General features: G+C 52.6%; 1 protein-coding gene across 2 annotated transcripts in view; it reads right to left on the bottom strand.

Moving 5' to 3' along the window:
* Positions 1 to 14,633, bottom strand: part of LOC142907720 (uncharacterized) — a 42,023-nt gene that overhangs the window by 16,195 nt on the left and 11,195 nt on the right. For both annotated transcript variants that reach the window (XM_076057383.1, XM_076057384.1), the window contains exon 2: positions 4,448 to 4,503. In XM_076057383.1, the coding sequence (XP_075913498.1) occupies positions 4,448 to 4,502 (55 nt within the window). In that variant the 5' untranslated portion in view covers position 4,503. The remainder of the gene's footprint in view (positions 1 to 4,447; positions 4,504 to 14,633) is intronic.

Here is a 14,633-nt window from a genome sequence, read left to right as displayed (position 1 = left end):
GAGTCTATGGGTAGTGTTGAGTCTATGGGCGGTGTTGAGTCTATGGTGCAGTGTTGAGTCTATGGTGCAGTGTTGAGTCTATTGGCTGTATTGAGTCTATGGGCGGTGTTAAGTCTATGGGTAGTGTTGAGTCTATGGGCAGTATTGAGTCTATGGGTAGTGTTGAGTCTATGGTGCAGTGTTGAGTCTATGGTGCAGTGCTGAGTCTATGGTGCAGTGTTGAGTCTATGGGCAGTGTTGAGTCTATGGTGCAGTGTTGAGTCTTTGGTGCAGTGTTGAGTCTATGGTGTAGTGTTGAGTCTATGGGCAGTGTTGAGTCTATGGTGCAGTGTTGAGTCCATGGGCAGTGTTGAGTCTATGGCTAGTGTTGAGTCTATGGGCAGTGTTGAGTCTATGGGCAGTGTTGAGTCTATGGGTAAGTGTTGAGTCTATGGGCAGTGTTGAGTCTATGGGCAGTGTTGAGTCTCTGGGGAGTGTTGAGTCTATGGGTAGTATTGAGTCTATGGTGTAGTGTTAAGTCTATGGGCAGTGTTGTGTCTATGGTGCAGTGTTGAGTCTATGGGCAGTGTTGAGTCTATGGGCAATGTTGAGTCTATGGTGCAGTGTTGAGTCTATGGTGCAGTGTTGAGTCTATGGGTAGTGTTGAGTCTATGGGCAATGTTGAGTCTATGGGGAGTGTTGAGTCGATGGGTAGTATTGAGTCTATGGTGTAGTGTTGAGTCTATGGGCAGTGTTGAGTCTATGGTGCAGTGTTGAGTCTATGGTGCAGTGTTGAGTCTATGGGCAGTGTTGAGTCTATGGTGCAGTGTTGAGTCTATGGACAGTGTTGAGTCTATGCGTAGTGTTGAGTCTATGGTGCAGTGTTGAGTCTATGGGTAGTGTTGAGTCTATGGGCAGTGTTGAGTCTATGGGCAGTGTTGAGTCTATGGTGCAGTGTTGAGTCTATGGTGCAGTGTTGAGTCTATGGTGCAGTGCTGAGTCTATGGGCAGTGTTGAGTCTATGGTGCAGTGTTGAGTCTATGGGCAGCGCTGAGTCTATGGGCAGTGTTGAGTCTATGGGTAGTGTTGAGTCTATGGGCGGTGTTGAGTCTATGGTGCAGTGTTGAGTCTATGGTGCAGTGTTGAGTCTATGGGCTGTATTGAGTCTATGGGCGGTGTTAAGTCTATGGGTAGTGTTGAGTCTATGGGCAGTATTGAGTCTATGGGTAGTGTTGAGTCTATGGTGCAGTGTTGAGTCTATGGTGCAGTGCTGAGTCTATGGTGCAGTGTTGAGTCTATGGGCAGTGTTGAGTCTATGGTGCAGTGTTGAGTCTTTGGTGCAGTGTTGAGTCTATGGTGTAGTGTTGAGTCTATGGGCAGTGTTGAGTCTATGGTGCAGTGTTGAGTCTATGGGCAGTGTTGAGTCTATGGCTAGTGTTGAGTCTATGGGCAGTGTTGAGTCTATGGGCAGTGTTGAGTCTATGGTGTAGTGTTAAGTCTATGGGCAGTGTTGTGTCTATGGTGCAGTGTTGAGTCTATGGGCAGTGTTGAGTCTATGGGCAATGTTGAGTCTATGGTGCAGTGTTGAGTCTATGGTGCAGTGTTGAGTCTATGGGTAGTGTTGAGTCTATGGGCAATGTTGAGTCTATTGGGAGTGTTGAGTCGATGGGTAGTATTGAGTCTATGGTGTAGTGTTGAGTCTATGGGCAGTGTTGAGTCTATGGTGCAGTGTTGAGTCTATGGTGCAGTGTTGAGTCTATGGGCAGTGTTGACTCTATGGTGCAGTGTTGAGTCTATGGACAGTGTTGAGTCTATGCGTAGTGTTGAGTCTATGGTGCAGTGTTGAGTCTATTGGTAGTGTTGAGTCTATTGGCAGTGTTGAGTCTATGGGCAATGTTGAGTCTATGGTGCAGTGTTGAGTCTATGGTGCAGTGTTGAGTCTATGGGTAGTGTTGAGTCTATGGGCAATGTTGAGTCTATGGTGCGGTGTTGAGTCTATGGTGCAGTGTTGAGTCTATGGGCAGTGTTGAGTCTATGGGCAGTGTTGAGTCTATGGGCAGTGTTGAGTCTATGGGCAGTGTTGAGTCTATGGGTAGTGTTGAGTCTATAGTGCAGTGTTGAGTCTATGGGCAGTGTTGAGTCTATGGGCAGTGTTGAGTCTATGGACAGTGTTGAGTCTATGGGTAGTATTGAGTCTATGGTGTAGTGTTAAGTCTATGGGCAGTGTTGTGTCTATGGTGCAGTGTTGAGTCTATGGGCAGTGTTGAGTCTATGGGCAATGTTGAGTCTATGGTGCAGTGTTGAGTCTATGGTGCAGTGTTGAGTCTATGGGTAGTGTTGAGTCTATGGGCAATGTTGAGTCTATGGGGAGTGTTGAGTCGATGGGTAGTATTGAGTCTATGGTGTAGTGTTGAGTCTATGGGCAGTGTTGAGTCTATGGTGCAGTGTTGAGTCTATGGTGCAGTGTTGAGTCTATGGGCAGTGTTGAGTCTATGGTGCAGTGTTGAGTCTATGGACAGTGTTGAGTCTATGCGTAGTGTTGAGTCTATGGTGCAGTGTTGAGTCTATGGGTAGTGTTGAGTCTATGGGCAGTGTTGAGTCTATGGGCAGTGTTGAGTCTATGGTGCAGTGTTGAGTCTATGGTGCAGTGTTGAGTCTATGGTGCAGTGCTGAGTCTATGGGCAGTGTTGAGTCTATGGTGCAGTGTTGAGTCTATGGGCAGCGCTGAGTCTATGGGCAGTGTTGAGTCTATGGGTAGTGTTGAGTCTATGGGCGGTGTTGAGTCTATGGTGCAGTGTTGAGTCTATGGTGCAGTGTTGAGTCTATGGGCTGTATTGAGTCTATGGGCGGTGTTAAGTCTATGGGTAGTGTTGAGTCTATGGGCAGTATTGAGTCTATGGGTAGTGTTGAGTCTATGGTGCAGTGTTGAGTCTATGGTGCAGTGCTGAGTCTATGGTGCAGTGTTGAGTCTATGGGCAGTGTTGAGTCTATGGTGCAGTGTTGAGTCTTTGGTGCAGTGTTGAGTCTATGGTGTAGTGTTGAGTCTATGGGCAGTGTTGAGTCTATGGTGCAGTGTTGAGTCTATGGGCAGTGTTGAGTCTATGGCTAGTGTTGAGTCTATGGGCAGTGTTGAGTCTATGGGCAGTGTTGAGTCTATGGTGTAGTGTTAAGTCTATGGGCAGTGTTGTGTCTATGGTGCAGTGTTGAGTCTATGGGCAGTGTTGAGTCTATGGGCAATGTTGAGTCTATGGTGCAGTGTTGAGTCTATGGTGCAGTGTTGAGTCTATGGGTAGTGTTGAGTCTATGAGCAATGTTGAGTCTATGGGGAGTGTTGAGTCGATGGGTAGTATTGAGTCTATGGTGTAGTGTTGAGTCTATGGGCAGTGTTGAGTCTATGGTGCAGTGTTGAGTCTATGGTGCAGTGTTGAGTCTATGGGCAGTGTTGAGTCTATGGTGCAGTGTTGAGTCTATGGACAGTGTTGAGTCTATGCGTAGTGTTGAGTCTATGGTGCAGTGTTGAGTCTATGGGTAGTGTTGAGTCTATGGGCAGTGTTGAGTCTATGGTGTAGTGTTAAGTCTATGGGCAGTGTTGTGTCTATGGGCAATGTTGAGTCTATGGTGCAGTGTTGAGTCTATGGTGCAGTGTTGAGTCGATGGGTAGTGTTGAGTCTATGGGCAATGTTGAGTCTATGGTGCGGTGTTGAGTCTATGGTGCAGTGTTGAGTCTATGGGCAGTGTTGAGTCTATGGGCAGTGTTGAGTCTATGGGCAGTGTTGAGTCTATGGTGCAGTGTTGAGTCTATGGTGCAGTGTTGAGTCTATGGGCAGTGTTGAGTCTATGGGCAGTGTTGAGTCTATGGGCAGTGTTGAGTCTATGGGCAGTGTTGAGTCTATGGACAGTGTTGAGTCTATGGGCAGTGTTGAGTCTATGGGCAGTGTTGACTCTATGGGCAGTGTTGAGTCTATGGTGCAGTGTTGAGTCTATGGGCAGTGTTGAGTCTATGGGCAGTGTTGAGTCTATGGTGCAGTGTTGAGTCTATGGTGCAGTGTTGAGACTATGGGCAGTGCTGAGTCTATGGGGCAGTGTTGAGTCTATGGGCAGTGTTGAGTCTATGGGTAGTGTTGAGTCTATGGGCAGTGTTGAGTCTATGGGAAGTGTTGAGTCTATGGTGCAGTGTTGAGTCTATGGTGCAGTGTTGAGTCTATGGTGCAGTGTTGAGTCTATGGGCAGTGTTGAGTCTATGGGTGGTGGTGAGTCTATGGTGCAGTGTTGAGTCTATGGTGCAGTGTTGAGTCTATGGTGCAGTGTTGAGTCTATGGTGCAGTGTTGAGTCTATGATGTAGTGCTGAGTCTATGGGTTGGAGTGTTAGAGTTCAAGGCAGTGTTGAGTCTATTTGTGGAAGTGTTGTACTGATCTGCCTCTATGTTCCTGAGTTTGGTGTGGGGGGCCCGGGAGTTGACTTCTCACCTGGACACGTTTTCAAAAGGGCTGTCAGGGTCAGGGTCATGGTCATCGACAACATCCTGGGTGAGACGAGGGGACAACACAGAGACCCACAGACTCACCACACAGAGACCCACAGACTCACCACACAGAGACCCACAGACTCACCACACAGAGACCCACAGACTCACCACACAGAGACCCACAGACTCACCACACAGAGACCCACAGACTCATCACACAGAGACCCACAGACTCACCACACAGAGACCCACAGACTCACCACACAGAGACCCATAGAATCACCACACAGAGACCCACAGACTCACCACACAGAGACCCACAGACTCACCACACAGAGACCCATAGAATCACCACACAGAGACCCACAGACTCACCACACAGAGACCCACAGACTCACCACACAGAGACCCACAGACTCACCACACAGAGACCCACAGACTCACTACACAGAGACCCACAGACTCACCACACAGAGACCCACAGACTCACCACACAGAGACCCACAGACTCACCACACAGAGACCCACAGACTCACCACACAGAGACCCACAGACTCACCACACAGAGACCCACAGACTCACCACACAGAGACCCACAGACTCACCACACAGAGACCCACAGACTCATCACACAGAGACCCACAGACTCATCACACAGAGACCCACAGACTCACCACACAGAGACCCATAGACTCACCACACAGAGACCCACAGACTCACCACACAGAGACCCACAGACTCACCACACAGAGACCCACAGACTCACCACACAGAGACCCACAGACTCACCACACAGAGACCCACAGACTCACCACACAGAGACCCACAGACTCACCAAACAGAGACCCATAGACTCACCACACAGAGACCCACAGACTCACCACACAGAGACCCACAGACTCACCACACAGAGACCCACAGACTCACCAAACAGAGACCCACAGACTCACTACACAGAGACCCACAGACTCACCACACAGAGACCCATAGACTCACCACACAGAGACCCACAGACTCACCACACAGAGACCCACAGACTCACCACACAGAGACCCACAGACTCACCACACAGAGACCCACAGACTCACCAAACAGAGACCCACAGACTCACTACACAGAGACCCACAGACTCACCACACAGAGACCCACAGACTCACCACACAGAGACCCATAGACTCACCACACAGAGACCCACAGACTCACCACACAGAGACCCACAGACTCACCAAACAGAGACCCACAGACTCACTACACAGAGACCCATAGACTCACCAAACAGAGACCCACAGACTCACCACACAGAGACCCACAGACTCACCACACAGAGACCCACAGACTCACCACACAGAGACCCACAGACTCACCACACAGAGACCCACAGACTCACCACACAGAGACCCATAGACTCACCACACAGAGACCCACAGACTCACCACACAGAGACCCACAGACTCACCACACAGAGACCCATAGACTCACCACACAGAGACCCACAGACTCACCACACAGAGACCCACAGACTCACCACACAGAGACCCACAGACTCACCACACAGAGACCCATAGACTCACCACACAGAGACCCACAGACTCACCACACAGAGACCCACAGACTCACCACACAGAGACCCACAGACTCACCACACAGAGACCCACAGACTCACCACACAGAGACCCATAGACTCACCACACAGAGACCCACAGACTCACCACACAGAGACCCACAGACTCACCACACAGAGACCCACAGACTCACCACACAGAGACCCACAGACTCACCACACAGAGACCCATAGACTCACCACACAGAGACCCATTGACTCACCACACAGAGACCCACAGACTCACCGCACAGAGACCCACAGACTCATCGCACAGAGACCCACAGACTCACCACACAGAGACCCACAGACTCACCACACAGAGACCCACAGACTCACCATACAGAGACCCACAGACTCACCACACAGACCCACAGACTCACCACACAGAGGCCCATAGACTCACCACATAGAGACCCACAGACTCACCACACAGAGACCCACAGACTCACCACACAGAGACCCACAGACTCACTACACAGAGACCCACAGACTCACCACACAGAGACCCACAGACTCATCACACAGAGACCCACAGACTCACCACACAGAGACCCACAGACTCACTACACAGAGACCCATAGACTCACCACACAGAGACCCACAGACTCACCACACAGAGACCCACAGACTCACCACACAGAGACCCACAGACTCACTACACAGAGACCCACAGACTCACCACACAGAGACCCACAGACTCATCACACAGAGACCCACAGACTCACTACACAGAGACCCATAGACTCACCACACAGAGACCCACAGACTCACTACACAGAGACCCATAGACTCACCACACAGAGACCCACAGACTCACCACACAGAGACCCACAGACTCACCACACAGAGACCCACAGACTCACCACACAGAGACCCACAGACTCACCACACAGAGACCCACAGACTCACCACACAGAGACCCATAGACTCACCACACAGAGACCCATAGACTCACCACACAGAGACCCACAGACTCACCATACAGAGACCCACAGACTCACCACACAGACCCACGGACTCACCACACAGAGGCCCATAGACTCACCACACAGAGACCCACAGACTCACCACACAGAGACCCACAGACTCACCACACAGAGACCCACAGACTCACCACACAGAGACCCACAGACTCACCACACAGAGACCCACAGACTCATCACATAGAGACCCACAGACTCACCACACAGAGACCCACAGACTCACCACACAGAGACCCACAGACTCACCACACAGAGACCCACAGATTCACTACACAGAGACCCATAGACTCACCACACAGAGACCCACAGACTCACCACACAGAGACCCACAGACTCACCACACAGACACCCACAGACTCACCACACAGAGACCCATAGACTCACCACACAGAGACCCACAGACTCACCACACAGAGACCCACAGACTCACCTCACAGAGACCCACAGACTCACCACACAGAGACCCACAGACTCACCACACAGAGACCCACAGACTCACCACACAGAGACCCACAGACTCACCACACAGACACCCACAGACTCACCACACAGAGACCCATAGACTCACCACACAGAGACCCACAGACTCACCACACAGAGACCCACAGACTCACCTCACAGAGACCCACAGACTCACCACACAGAGACCCACAGACTCACCACACACAGACCCACAGACTCATCACACAGAGACCCATAGAGTCACCACACAGAGACCCACAGACTCACCACACAGAGACCCACAGACTCACCACACAGAGACCCACAGACTCACCACATAGAGACCCACAGACTCATCACACAGAGACCCACAGACTCACCACACAGAGACTCAGACTCACCACACAGAGACCCACAGACTCACCACACAGAGACCCACAGACTCACCACACAGAAACCCACATACTCACCACACAGAGACCCACAGACTCACCACACAGAGACGCATTGACTCACCACACAGAGACCCACAGACTCACTACACAGAGACCCACAGACTCATCACACAGAGACCCACAGACTCACCACACAGAGACCCACAGACTCACCACACAGAGACCCACAGACTCACCACACAGAGACCCACAGACTCACCACACAGAGACCCACAGACTCACCACACAGAGACTCACAGACTCACCACACAGAGACCCACAGACCCACAGGCTCACCACGCAGAGACCCATAGACTCACCACACAGAGACCCATAGACTCACCACACAGAGACCCATAGACTCACCACACAGAGACCCACAGACTCACCACATAGAGACTCACAGACTCACCACACAGAGACCCACAGACCCACAGACTCACCACGCAGAGACCCATAGACTCACAACACAGAGACCCATAGACTCACCACACAGAGACCCATAGACTCACCACACAGAGACCCACAGACTCACCACACAGAGACCCACAGACTCACCACACAGAGACCCACAGACTCACCACACAGAGACCCATAGACTCACCACACAGAGACCCATAGACTCACCACCACACAGAGACCCACCGACTCACCACACAGAGACCCACAGACTCACCACCACACAGAGACCCACAGACTCACCACACAGAGACCCACAGACTCACCACACAGAGACCCACAGACTCACCACACAGAGACCCATAGAGTCACCACACAGAGACCCACAGACTCGTCACACAGACCAACAGACTCACCACACAGAGACCCACAGACTCACCACACAGAGACCCACAGACTCACCACACAGACCCACAGACTCACCACACAGAGACCCACAGACTCACCACACAGATACCCACAGACTCACCACACAGACCCACAGACTCACCACACAGAGACCCACAGACTCACCACACAGAGACCCATAGACTCACCACACAGAGACCCACAGACTCACCACACAGAGACCCACAGACTCACCACACAGAGACCCACAGACTCACCACACAGACACCCACAGACTCACCACACAGAGACCCATAGACTCACCACACAGAGACCCACAGACTCACCACACAGAGACCCATAGACTCACCACACAGAGACCCACAGACTCACCACACAGAGACCCACAAACTCACCACATAGAGATCCATAGACTCACCACATAGAGACCCACAGACTCACCACACAGACACCCACAGACTCACCACACAGAGACCCATAGACTCAGCACACAGAGACCCACAGACTCACCACACAGACACCCACAGACTCACCATACAGAGACCCACAGACTCACCACACAGAGACCCACAGACTCACCACACAGAGACCCACAGACTCACCACACAGAGACCCATAGACTCACCACACAGAGACCCGCAGACTCACCACACAGACACCCACAGACTCACCACACAGAGACCCATAGACTCACCACACAGAGACCCACAGACTCACCACACAGAGACCCACAGACTCACCTCACAGAGACCCACAGACTCACCACACAGAGACCCACAGACTCACCACACACAGACCCACAGACTCATCACACAGAGACCCATAGAGTCACCACACAGAGACCCACAGACTCACCACACAGAGACCCACAGACTCACCACACAGAGACCCACAGACTCACCACATAGAGACCCACAGACTCATCACACAGAGACCCACAGACTCACCACACAGAGACTCAGATTCACAACACAGAGACCCACAGACTCACCACACAGAGACCCACAGACTCACCACACAGAAACCCACATACTCACCACACAGAGACCCACAGACTCACCACACAGAGACCCATTGACTCACCACACAGAGACCCACAGACTCACCACACAGAGACCCACAGACTCACCACACAGAGACCCATAGACTCACCACACAGAGACCCACAGACTCATCACACAGAGACCCACAGACTCATCACACAGAGACCCACAGACTCACTACACAGACACCCACAGACTCATCACACAGAGACCTACAGACTCACCACACAGAGACCCACAGACTCACCACACAGAGACCCACAGACTCACCACACAGAGACCCACAGACTCACCACACAGAGACCCACAGACTCACCACATAGAGACTCACAGACTCACCACACAGAGACCCACAGACCCACAGACTCACCACGCAGAGACCCATAGACTCACAACACAGAGACCCATAGACTCACCACACAGAGACCCATAGACTCACCACACAGAGACCCACAGACTCACCACACAGAGACCCACAGACTCACCACACAGAGACCCACAGACTCACCACCACACAGAGACCCACAGACTCACCACACAGAGACCCACAGACTCACCACCACACAGATACCCACAGACTCACCACACAGAGACCCACAGACTCACCACACAGAGACCCATAGACTCACCACACAGAGACCCATAGACTACTCACACAGAGACCCACAGACTCACCACACAGAGACCCACAGACTCACCACACAGAGACCCACAGACTCATCACACAGAGACCCATAGACTCACCACACAGAGACCCACAGACTCACACAGAGCCCCACAGACTCACCACACAGAGACCCACAGACTCACCACACAGAGACCCATAGACTCACCACACAGAGACCCACAGACTCACCACACAGAGACCCACAGACTCACCACACAGAGACCCACAGACTCACCACACAGAGACCCACAGACTCACCACCACACAGAGACCCACAGACTCACCACACAGAGACCCACAGACTCACCACCACACAGAGACCCACAGACTCACCACACAGAGACCCACAGACTCACCACACAGAGACCCATAGACTCACCACACAGAGACCCATAGACTACTCACACAGAGACCCACAGACTCACCACACAGAGACCCACAGACTCACCACCACACAGAGACCCACAGACTCACCACACAGAGACCCACAGACTCACCACCACACAGAGACCCACAGACTCACCACACAGAGACCCACAGACTCACCACACAGAGACCCATAGACTCACCACACAGAGACCCATAGACTACTCACACAGAGACCCACAGACTCACCACACAGAGACCCACAGACTCACCACACAGAGACCCACAGACTCATCACACAGAGACCCATAGACTCACCACACAGAGACCCACAGACTCACACAGAGACCCACAGACTCACCACACAGAGACCCACAGACTCACCACACAGAGACCCATACACTCACCACACAGAGACCCACAGACTCACCACACAGAGACCCACAGACTCACCACACAGAGACCCATAGACTCACCACACAGAGACCCACAGACTCACCACACAGAGACCCATAGACTCACCACACAGAGACCCACAGACTCACCACACAGAGACCCACAGAGTCACCACACAGAGACCCACAGACTCACCACACAGAGACCCACAGACTCACCACACAGAGACCCATAGACTCACCACACAGAGACCCACAGACTCACCACACAGAGACCCATAGACTCACCACACAGAGACCCACAGACTCACCACACAGAGACCCACAAACTCACCACATAGAGATCCATAGACTCACCACATAGAGACCCACAGACTCACCACACAGACACCCACAGACTCACCACACAGAGACCCATAGACTCACCACACAGAGACCCACAGACTCACCACACAGACACCCACAGACTCACCACACAGAGACCCACAGACTCACCACACAGAGACCCACAGACTCACCACACAGAGACGCACAGACTCACCACACAGAGACCCATAGACTCACCACACAGAGACCCGCAGACTCACCACACAGACACCCACAGACTCACCACACAGAGACCCATAGACTCACCACACAGAGACCCACAGACTCACCACACAGAGACCCACAGACTCACCTCACAGAGACCCACAGACTCACCACACAGAGACCCACAGACTCACCACACACAGACCCACAGACTCATCACACAGAGACCCATAGAGTCACCACACAGAGACCCACAGACTCACCACACAGAGACCCACAGACTCACCACACAGAGACCCACAGACTCACCACATAGAGACCCACAGACTCATCACACAGAGACCCACAGACTCACCACACAGAGACTCAGATTCACCACACAGAGACCCACAGACTCACCACACAGAGACCCACAGACTCACCACACAGAAACCCACATACTCACCACACAGAGACCCACAGACTCACCACACAGAGACCCATTGACTCACCACACAGAGACCCACAGACTCACTACACAGAGACCCACAGACTCATCACACAGAGACCCACAGACTCATCACACAGAGACCCACAGACTCACTACACAGACACCCACAGACTCATCACACAGAGACCCACAGACTCACCACACAGAGACCCACAGACTCACCACACAGAGACCCACAGACTCACCACATAGAGACTCACAGACTCACCACACAGAGACCCACAGACCCACAGACTCACCACGCAGAGACCCATAGACTCACAACACAGAGACCCATAGACTCACCACACAGAGACCCATAGACTCACCACACAGAGACCCACAGACTCACCACACAGAGACCCACAGACTCACCACACAGAGACCCACAGACTCACCACCACAGAGACCCACAGACTCACCACACAGAGACCCACAGACTCACCACCACACAGATACCCACAGACTCACCACACAGAGACCCACAGACTCACCACACAGAGACCCATAGACTCACCACACAGAGACCCATAGACTACTCACACAGAGACCCACAGACTCACCACACAGAGACCCACAGACTCACCACACAGAGACCCACAGACTCATCACACAGAGACCCATAGACTCACCACACAGAGACCCACAGACTCACACAGAGCCCCACAGACTCACCACACAGAGACCCACAGACTCACCACACAGAGACCCATAGACTCACCACACAGAGACCCACAGACTCACCACACAGAGACCCACAGACTCACCACACAGAGACCCACAGACTCACCACACAGAGACCCACAGACTCACCACCACACAGAGACCCACAGACTTACCACACAGAGACCCACAGACTCACCACCACACAGAGACCCACAGACTCACCACACAGAGACCCACAGACTCACCACACAGAGACCCATAGACTCACCACACAGAGACCCATAGACTACTCACACAGAGACCCACAGACTCACCACACAGAGACCCACAGACTCACCACCACACAGAGACCCACAGACTCACCACACAGAGACCCACAGACTCACCACCACACAGAGACCCACAGACTCACCACACAGAGACCCACAGACTCACCACACAGAGACCCATAGACTCACCACACAGAGACCCATAGACTACTCACACAGAGACCCACAGACTCACCACACAGAGACCCACAGACTCACCACACAGAGACCCACAGACTCATCACACAGAGACCCATAGACTCACCACACAGAGACCCACAGACTCACACAGAGACCCACAGACTCACCACACAGAGACCCACAGACTCACCACACAGAGACCCATACACTCACCACACAGAGACCCACAGACTCACCACACAGAGACCCACAGACTCACCACACAGAGACCCATAGACTCACCACACAGAGACCCACAGACTCACCACACCGAGACCCACAGACTCACCACACAGAGACCCACAGACTCACCACACAGAGATCCACAGACTCACCACACAGAGACCCATAGACTCACCACACAGAGGCCCATAGACTACTCACACAGAGACCCACAGACTCACCACACAGAGACCCACAGACTCACCACCACACAGAGACCCATAGACTCACCACACAGAGACCCACAGACTCACCACACAGAGACCCACAGACTCACCACACAGAGACCCACAGACTCACCACACAGAGACCCATAGACTCACCACACAGAGACCCATAGACTACTCACACAGAGACCCACAGACTCACCACACAGAGACCCATAGACTCACCACACAGAGACCCACAGACTCACCACACCGAGACCCACAGACTCACCACACAGAGACCCACAGACTCACCACACAGAGACCCACAGACTCACCACCACACAGAGACCCACAGACTCACCACCACAGAGACCCACAGACTCACCACACAGAGACCCACAGACTCACCACCACACAGATACCCACAGACTCACCACACAGAGACCCACAGACTCACCACACAGAGACCCATAGACTCACCACACAGAGACCCATAGACTACTCACACAGAGACCCACAGACTCACCACACAGAGACCCACAGACTCACCACACAGAGACCCACAGACTCATCACACAGAGACCCATAGACTCACCACACAGAGACCCACAGACTCACACAGAGCCCCACAGACTCACCACACAGAGACCCACAGACTCACCACACAGAGACCCATAGACTCACCACACAGAGACCCACAGACTCACCACACAGAGACCCACAGACTCACCACACAGAGACCCACAGACTCACCACACAGAGACCCACAGACTCACCACCACACAGAGACCCACAGACTTACCACACAGAGACCCACAGACTCACCACCACACAGAGACCCACAGACTCACCACACAGAGACCCACAGACTCACCACACAGAGACCCATAGACTCACCACACAGAGACCCATAGACTACTCAC

The sequence above is a fragment of the Petromyzon marinus genome, chromosome 82 (assembly GCF_048934315.1).
Source record: "Petromyzon marinus isolate PM22_M1 ecotype Great Lakes invasive population chromosome 82, UKy_Petmar_22M1.pri1.0, whole genome shotgun sequence".
Classification (NCBI taxonomy): domain Eukaryota; kingdom Metazoa; phylum Chordata; class Hyperoartia; order Petromyzontiformes; family Petromyzontidae; genus Petromyzon; species Petromyzon marinus.
The sequence above is the reverse complement of the archived record's forward strand: the minus strand, read 5'-3'. Positions and strand labels throughout refer to the sequence as shown.